The sequence below is a fragment of the Poecilia latipinna genome, unplaced genomic scaffold (assembly GCF_001443285.1).
Source record: "Poecilia latipinna isolate Pla-1442-1.1 unplaced genomic scaffold, P_latipinna-1.0 Scaffold1230, whole genome shotgun sequence".
In the NCBI taxonomy this organism is placed as follows: Eukaryota; Metazoa; Chordata; class Actinopteri; order Cyprinodontiformes; family Poeciliidae; genus Poecilia; species Poecilia latipinna.
The window spans coordinates 30,428-39,604 of record NW_015113846.1 but is presented as its reverse complement, the minus strand read 5'-3'; the positions used below and the strand labels follow the sequence as shown (position 1 = coordinate 39,604).

The 9,177-nt window shown below is 33.5% G+C and overlaps 2 protein-coding genes and 1 long non-coding RNA gene across 4 annotated transcripts in view; all 3 read left to right on the top strand.

The window, feature by feature from the left end:
- LOC106960795 (uncharacterized) overlaps positions 1-2,378 on the top strand; it is an 8,529-nt gene extending 6,151 nt beyond the window's left edge. The window contains exons 5-7 of one of the 2 annotated variants that reach the window (XM_015054130.1): positions 1,244-1,290; positions 1,377-1,415; positions 2,118-2,378. In XM_015054130.1, coding sequence (XP_014909616.1) covers positions 1,244-1,290; positions 1,377-1,415; positions 2,118-2,303 — 272 coding nt within the window. In that variant the 3' untranslated portion in view covers positions 2,304-2,378. Of the gene's footprint in view, positions 1-1,240; positions 1,291-1,376; positions 1,416-2,117 lie in introns of both variants that reach the window. The other variant, XM_015054129.1, reaches the window with a different exon arrangement.
- Positions 2,379-5,036: 2,658 nt separating this feature from the next.
- The window catches only part of LOC106960804 (natural cytotoxicity triggering receptor 2-like), a 12,765-nt gene continuing 8,624 nt past the window's right edge, over positions 5,037-9,177 (top strand). Inside the window, exon 1 of the mRNA XM_015054137.1 lies at positions 5,037-5,253. Within this exon, the coding sequence (XP_014909623.1) occupies positions 5,214-5,253 (40 nt within the window). The 5' untranslated portion in view covers positions 5,037-5,213. The remainder of the gene's footprint in view (positions 5,254-9,177) is intronic.
- Positions 6,903-9,160, top strand: LOC106960807 (uncharacterized). The gene is made up of 3 exons (XR_001427653.1): positions 6,903-7,120; positions 8,720-8,821; positions 8,925-9,160. It is a non-coding gene; the product is annotated as an uncharacterized LOC106960807 (long non-coding RNA).

The following is a 9,177-nucleotide window of genomic DNA, read 5'->3' as shown; positions in this document are numbered from 1 at the left end:
CAATTGTAAATAATACTCTACAAGATGAACCGAGAAACCACATCAAATAGATTGATTAAGATGAATATATTTAACTTTTTCTCTCCAGTGACAAGTTTTGAAATCGGGAAATATTTATCAAAGTGATCAGAAATTGCCAACAGCTACCTGATCACACAAAGATGATGATAAAAATTAATTGATTTTAGATTCATCCACAATGTTCTCTGTGCTTACAGTTGAAAATGTCAGCACATCTGCACTAAAGGTCGGGTGTGTAATCTGTCAAAATCAATCAATTAATCAATCAAGTGTGTTTGTGCAGCACATTTCAGCAACAAGGCAGCAGGAAGTGCTTTACATCATAAACACACAACAATAAGAAGGCATGGAAACAACATATAGTGACATTTTGACATTGATGAATCATATTTTTCCGTTGCTGTTTAAAAAAAATAATAAAAATCTGTCAAAGATGGAAAATATTTGGTGAACGCCACCCCGGTTCCACATTTAAATATAAACATAAAAAGAGGAAATAAAAATACATGTTTTGTAAATATGTTGATATAGAATGGTTTACAAGAGAGAAAGACAAGGTTGGATTAGTGCAATATGCACACTGACTGTTAAGTGTTTGCATTTTTACAAAATGAAGTCGTGTCCAGGATATGTGGGGTCTGCAGAGATGTTAGCTTCTCTTTTTCTAACTCTAGACTTGTAAAAGTCCTGGATGGAGGAAAAATCAGTCCTGATGATTCTCTCTGCAGACCTGATTGCTATTTGTAGAGAAAAGCAGAAGCTTATTCAAAATGGAAAAAAAAAAAACTTCTACACAAAAAATAAAATAAAAAATTAACTAAAATTGTTAAACTAGACTAGATGTGAATGTATTTGGAGCTAAACCTACCCAGTGTAGAACTGGGATCATTACCCTGCCGAAAGCTGAATCTCTGCATCAATTTTACATAAAATAGCAAAGACAAAACGCAGCAATAAAAATGGAGGTCCGTCCGTCTGTCCGTCCGTCCATTTGTCCGTCCATCCGTCCGTCCGTCCGTGTATTTTCTGAACCCCCTTGTCCCTTACTGGGGTCAGGAGGTGCTGGTGCCTCTTCAGCTAACGTTCTGGGCGAGAGGCGGGGTCACCCTGGACAGGTCGCCAGTCTGTTGCAGGGCTGGTGGAGATCCTCTAACCTCAATGACCTCAATGTCTCACAGTATCAAATTCTATATATTTAAGCATCTTGTTTTGTGTGCAGCAGGTTCTGCAGAGCCTTCAGGAGGAACAGAGTATGCTACCGTCATAAAGGTGAGTTTGAAACAGTGTAAATAATCTGTTTGGGCTTTTTTCACTATTTGTGAAATCATCTGAAACAATATAAATTTTTCCTGCAGCCCAACAGAGTAAAGAGGGAACCTGAAACCCAAAACACAGTAAGTAAACTCTGAAATTCAAGTATTTCATTCAGTTACATTGTGAAAGTAATTTTTTCCATTAAAATATTATTATAAATTTAAATATTTAAAGTGAAACATGACATTTGTTTCTTCTTAAGACATTCCTTTTATGTGAAGCTAGTATGAAAAATAAACTTTTATCCATCATTAAATTCATCATTCATGTGCACCACTTTGTCAGTTTTAGGATTTTATCTCTGAATTCAGGCTAATTTTATGACAGTTGGTAATCCTTGTAGTTGTGGTTTTAGAACAGCAGGGGGCGTCCTTCAATGCTTTTCGTCAGATGAACGTAATTTATGATTTTATGATTAAATATTTTAAAAATCTCATATTTTTCTGAAAATATGAGGACAGTTTGTGAACAGAAGTTGCATCTTCGTCTTCCACAGTTTACTTTAAAGGATTTAAAGCAATAAAAACTGACTAATTGAGCTGTTCTAAACAATTTTATGATTTTTTAGTTTTCAAAGTTTACATTTCAAAATCATTGAGTCAAGTTTTAGTTGGTTTATTTAAATTATAACCAGGTTTAGAAGGAAAAAATAACAGGCTTATCAAGTATTGAAATATTTGCTTTGTATTTAGAGAATGATAAATAATCTCATAAAACAATATAATTATAAATAAACTAATAAAAATCTTTAAGATGTCATTTCTGTTCCTTTCATCTTCCAGGCTGAAAGTGACAACCTCGAGGTGCATTTTTCCAAACAAACCACCAACCTGCACAGCAGCGCCCCCTGTGGTAACCATGGAGACGTCGTCATCTACACTGAACCTCGGATAGATGGAAAATATGGCGGCCGCAGTAAAGAGGATTCAGCTGCTCTTTATTCCACTATTACTTTACATAAACAGTGACAGTATTTAAAAATAAGTATACCATTGTATTGGTTCAAACAATATAAAACTTAATTCTGTTTATAAATCGGTTTTATTTGATATTTTTTGACCAATAACATGCAGCCACACTAAAACAAACACCCCCCCCCCCAAAAAATGAAATGAACAACAAAAGATTTAGTTTTATGTAAGTGAAAACATAAAATAAATGTAGTTGTTTATTTTAAAGTTGGTCTTAAATTAACATATTATGCATAATTTACTCAAAGTTTGTAAAAGGATTTTATTCAGATTTAACAAGAAGTTGCTGCTCAAAGCATTAAATCACTGTTCATCCTCATTTAACCTCCAGTTACTTCCTCCAGTTACTTATGAAAATACATCCTGTTATTTAGCTAAGCTTCAGTATTAGTTGATGCATAATTTTTCCTGTTCAGGTCTTTGAGATCTTGTTTTTAAATATTTAATTATAATTTTATTAGTTTCTATGCAAATTTTACTTTCATATGGATTTATACATCAAGTATCTATAAGTATTATAAAGCAACGGCAGATGAATTATTAATGTTTGCATGGTCACATGTGTGCTAAAACATAATGTGATTAAATGTTCCAATTGATTTTTATTTATGACCAAAAGTTCTGCAAAAAAGTTGATTTTTCATATTAAATTGTTGCTTTATGCCCTATTTTTTGCGACATTTTATTAGATTAAATCATCACTGTCCTACAAATGCAAACATTTAATAGCACCTAATTTTCTTTAAAACATCATGAGTAAATTAAGATTAAGATTATATTTATGTGTTTGCATCTTTTCACAAAATATGTCATTAAAAGGCAAAAATATAAAATTCAATTTCATCAGATGTACAGCTTTCTAAAAAATCTGGTAACATTGCTTAATTTGATTTTTTATTTCCTTCCTCTTTATGAGCTTTCCTGCCAGAAAGATGAACTAAATTGTCCTTTATTTGAAAATTTAAAATAATTTTTTATATATATATTGGCAGGGGGAGAGGTGTTGTAAACTTTGCAAACTTCTTTAATTGTTATCCATGCACTAAATGCACTAATCTGCTATTAGTGCATTTATAATAAAAAAAATTAATTCAAAAATACTTTATTCATCCCAAAGTGAAATTAAATGTTGCTGTAACTCATATTAATATTAATAAAGGTTCTTCTGGGCAGCTAACTAACTTCCTGTTTAGTTTTGGGTCTTATTGTTTTGTTTTTCTAGTTTCCTGCTTGAAACAGTTTGAATCCAATTTTAAAGGCTAAAATTCAGGTTTCATATGAGTTTTGTCTTATTTATGGTTGTGTTGAATTGATTCTCTGTAGAATATTATTTAACTCTCACAACTGATTTCCAAACATCTGCATAGAAAACAAAATTTTGCGTGCAGATTGGAGTAAAAGCTGGAGAAGAGTGACCTCTAGTGGTCAGAGGAGGAACTGCGCCCTTTTCCTGGATTATCAGTGAATGAGGAAGAGTCAGCAGATCGAGCCCAAAGGTCAGCTAAATGGGACTAAAACTAGTAAGAAGTGAAAAGACCATGCAATAATTTGAAAACAAAGAGTAAAAATATACATTTTTAATAGACATGGAGCCATTGAAGCCATCACTGGGTAATATGCTCATTTTGCTAAAGACGATAAATAGAAGACATGCTCAGGAAAATACAAGGAGTTGCAATAATTCAAGCTACAGGTAGCAAACAGATGAATGATTTGCTCAGAAACATTAGCTGGAAGGTGTGGCTTAGCATTAGCTGATTGTGTCAAAAAAACAGACAAACAAACAAACAAACAAACAAACAAAAAAACAAACACCCAGATTGAACCACTTCATTCACCTATTCATACAGTTTAGCAGACTGTAAAATCTGACAAAACCCCCCCTGTTAATTCATGCAGGAATAAATGATACAAAACGAGTTAACAAACTATTTTTCATAAGAAAAAAAAGAGCAATATATACCAAACACACATTACAGCTTGCTTAACAACAATCCAAAAAATATTCCTGATGAATAAAAATTTAATTTCTTTAATTTATGAAACCTTTAAAATTATTTAGTCTGTGTTTTATATTTATTTTTCATCTGTCTATGAAGATTTCTATGTGGGATAGATTTGTAAATAATATAAAGCAACACAAGTTTGATTATTAAAATGTACCATTTGAATTATTAATTTTTGCATGATCACTTATGTGTACTGCAAAATGGTCTCCTTTATTTTACATTAAAAAAATGGTTAAGTTGATTAAATTTGTATCAGCTTCCCAATTAAGGAAGCAAATTTGGTTAATTTAATCCAAAAATCATTCATTCACATTTTTCTTTGCAACTTGTTTTCTCTGTCATAAAGAAGTAGTTCTTCATTAAGTTTAATCCATCCATCCATCCATCCATCCATCCATCCATCCATCCATCCATCCATCCATCCATCCATCCATCCATCCATCCATCCCTTAGTGGGGTCGGTGGGGTTGCTGGTGTCCATCTCCAGCTAACGTTCCAGGCGAGAGGCGGGGTTCACCCTGGACATGTCGCCAGTCTGTCGCAGGGCAATTAAGTTTAATCAAAGCTCAAAATGCCATGAATATTCAGGATGTATGTCATCAAAGGCAAAAAGGAATAATTTAGGGTTTTGGAGTACGGTTGAAAGAATTTTATGAAATGTATTCAGGAGGATTAGGAGAAATGTAAAAAAAAAAAAAATCTTTTTTTCTTCTGTAGAAACAAAAACATGGCGTCTCCTTAATGTATTTGGTTTGCAGAGAAAATATAATGTTTGAGTTTTACTCAGTAAAACACTGACCTCTGGTGTTCAGAGGAGGAACTGCATCCTGCAGAGATGTTCCTGGTTTATCAGTGAAGCAGGAAGAGAAGCAGAGTTAGAAACCATCAGCAGCTCAGGATGAAGGTCTGTCTCACTCTGATCTGCCTCCTCTTCCTCAGTGAGTCCATTGTTGCTGTTTTTAAAAAGACTTTGTAGCACTCGTAGTCTTTTTAAATATTAAATTGACAGGAAATAGGATGAAGAAATAGGGGTAAGACATTTAGCAAATGACAACAAACCAGGAATTGAACCAAGGCCAGCCAAGTCCAGGACTATGCAGAGTCTATTATTTCTATCAAGTTCTCTACTTCCAGTCCTTCATCCTGCCCTTCTCACTATATAAAGATTTGTTCTACTTTGTTGAAATATTTGGAGCCAACTGTTTCAGTTTTATCTATTGCATCCCTTTTAATTTCTTTGGTAAACCAATTTTAAATAGAACTCTGACTTGTCCTCCATTTCTATGTGTTACTTTTTGTTCATTTTGTGGTGAAATTTGCTGATGTTGTAAACTTCTGGATGTTAAATCTGTTTGTTTTCACACAATAACTGAAAACTTTATAGGAGGCAGTTGTATGTAGAAGTAAAATAAAATAAAACTCACGTTTTTAACTTTCACATGCTCAGTCGGTTGCTTTCCAGAAATGTAGGTTTTCTAAAACTAAAAATTAAATAAACAGAGGAAACAGCTGTGAAACTGAAGAGGAACATCAAGTTCCTCTCAAACACTCAAATAATGTTTGAAGAGACAAAACCTAGAAAGATGCGTCAGTGCTTTTCTTCAAAACTTTACTTTGCAAACTTCCTCAATTGATATTTTCAGCTGTTATGAGGAAACGATAGTGTTGTTGATTCTGTTTAACAGTGAAATTAGCTGAATTAATTTGAGACACTTCCTTAAGTTGACATGTATTCTAATACATCCAGTTAAATTCATAAATATGTTTCCTGTGATTCCCTTTTACAATGACAGTAACTACAGTTTATTTCCTCAGCAGCTCTGCAGGATGGAGAAACTATGGAAACCTTCAACAGAAATGAAGGAGAAAACATCACAGTTAGATGTGAATTTGATTACACAGGAACCAAAAGGTTCTTCTGTAAGGGAACCTGTGAAGGAAGAAACATTCTCGTTGAAACAACTGAAGATACAGATCAGAGAGGCAGATTCAGTATCACATATGAAGAACGAGATATTTTTTCTACTGATTTTCTGCATGTGAGCATCACTGATCTGAAACCGTCAGACTCAGGATGGTACCGGTGTCGCTCAGATGAAACCTGGACTGGAACTCTATATTATGATTTTTATCTTGTTGTGACAGAAGGTGAGTTTTCTGGTTTAAACATGTATTTCAGATTTTAAACAATTCAGCTTTAAAATGCTAATATGTTCAAACTGTAAGTCATAAAGAAACAAATAAAAAATAGATTTATCCTTGATTCTGTTTCATTCTGACATCTGGAGAACCAAAATGGAATCTGCAGTGTAAAAACATAAAATCTTTCCGAGTATTTTTGTCTAGTGCAAAACTTGAAATAAGACAAAACTAATTTTAAAGTAACTTTTCAGCAGGATGTGTTGCTTTAAATCAATAATTCGTGTACTCGTTCTACTTTTCATTGGGAAACATTTTTCCATGTTTCCCAATGGATCTAGTAATTTTCCACCGATAAGGAATTATTGACCTAAAACAACCATTTCTATTTCTGAAATGTTATTTGTAGTCTTGTCTTACTTTAAGTGTACTAAGATATTTGCACTAGAAACTAGACAAAAATAATTCGTACAATTTTGTGTTTTTACAGTGTGAGACCTTTAATAAGATCAACTTTTCCCCCATCAGCTTCTACCACAAGCGCAGCAATTACATCAAGAAGAAGAACAACAGCAACAGCAACAACAGCAGCAACTCAGAGTAAGAGTTTCTCTCCTTCTCCATCTGAAACCATCAAACTATCTGAGAAACCAGCTGCAGCTTCAGGTTCATCATCTGCTCATGTTTATTGAGATCATTTGGGCCTGTTAAAGTCCATCAGTGACATTCAGAGCATTTAAAGGAAAAACCTATTAGTAATAAATTTTGAAAGTCTCAAAATTGAAAAACAAAATACAAAAACAAATGCAGGTAAACTAATTTCTGATTCATTTAAAAGGTTTTGTCAGGGGTTCTTGGATTTGTGGTTTACTGACTCACTGGATTAAAACCCACAAACCAGCAAAAGATCAAGACCTTAAAGCTGCAGTATGTAAATACTAAAAAAATTTGTTTTTTCCATACTTTTTAAAACTGTCAGTGTGTTGCGACAGTGTAATATAAGACAAATAATTTATGGAAACATAGATCTCTTCCACCTCCTCCCTGAGCTACTATTGCTGTCTGAAGAAATGCAACCAATCAGAGCCAGGAGGCGGGTCTTAGCGCTGACAATCAATGCTAATGGCAGATAGCCAATTTACTGATACATGAAAGTCATCTTTCTATCGTCATCATTGGTGGCTATGCTAACTAGCTTTAGCATTTTTGGAAAAAAAAAAATCTGATTTAGTTGGAGCAGAGCGTCTTGTTTGCATAACATCCAGGACAGGGTTGTGATAGTTTTGGGTTTTTTATTATACTTTAGTTTTATTTTTGTGACTTTTTTTCTAAGTCAGTTAGTTTTAAGTAGTTTTTAGAGTGTGTTTGCTAGTTTTTATTTGATTAAATATTGCTTAGTTCTACAGTTTAGTTTTTTTAGTTATAGTAATAGTTTTAAGTTTTTGAATTCTGGACCTAAAAATTAACTAAAGTATTGTATTGTGATTATTTATACATCAATTGGGTAATGAATACTCAACAGAAGATACCATTTTATAATGTATTACTTTATTGTTGAATACATTTCTCCCAAGTTTTGTGACTCATGTATGCGCCAACAGGATGAGTATGGAGTGACATAACTTACTGACAGCTGTCGTAAACCTCCAGTGAGACAAAGAAAATCTCTTTCACGTCAGTAGGTTCATAAACATGTAAACAAAGGATATTATATCTATAATTTCAGTATTTTGTAGTTATATAAATACATGGTTTAGTTCCAGTTAGTTATGGTGTTCCCTCATTAGTTACTATTTTTATTTATACCAGTGAAACTTTTTTGGGTTTTTGTTATTTTGTTAGTTTTAGTTTATCTGTAATAATCTCGATCCAGGAGAATTTGATATGAGAGTTCAGATAGCGACGATTGTTTTGGGTCAAACTGATTCACTGCTGCGTCTCAGTGCCCACTCTCAAACAGCCAAGTTTTAAAAAGAATGAAACTTCTTTTGCATTTCCTGAGCAAAACCACAACAACATTCTTGCTTCACCAACCTCATCACTGTTGTAGGTTTCATCTTTGGTTCTTTATGCTGCAAAGTTTAGATATTAAATATGTTATACTAACATAGAGGCAGAGAAATGTGTAGAAATGTGTAGAAATGCTGACATTTAAATGTTACTTGCAAAGATAAATGTCATCATCAGCTGTTGGATCAAATGCACCACATTTACCACTTTGTCCTGATCAAACCAAGCTGTTCTGTTTTTTTAACTCCCCTGCAGGTCTGCAGCTTTATGTGGTTTTGTCTTTGGTTGTCAAAATCATCTTGTTATCAACGTCTTTGGTTATTTTCTGCATGAAGAGGAGGGCCATGAACAGCAAAGGTGAGAAAACACAGAAACACTTGTCCTTCCTTTATGAAAACCTACATCTATATTAAGGTCCTATTAGCCCTGAAGGCTTCTTCCTCATTTTCTTCTTCTTCAGAGTTTTATTAATCCAGAACAAGTGTCTGTCTGAAGCTTCATTGAACATATTGGAAGAATCAGCAGAGCAGTCAGATCCCTAAACAGGAAGGAGTAAAAATAAAGATTCAGCAACAAATTTACAGAAATAGGAAAGTTATTTATAAACATTAAACTGTGTTCCTCTTTCAGCTGCATCATTTCTAGAGAACAAAATGTTTCCAACATGCTCTGATCATCAGTCAGCTGTGGTTTTCTAGGACTTAATCTCTGAT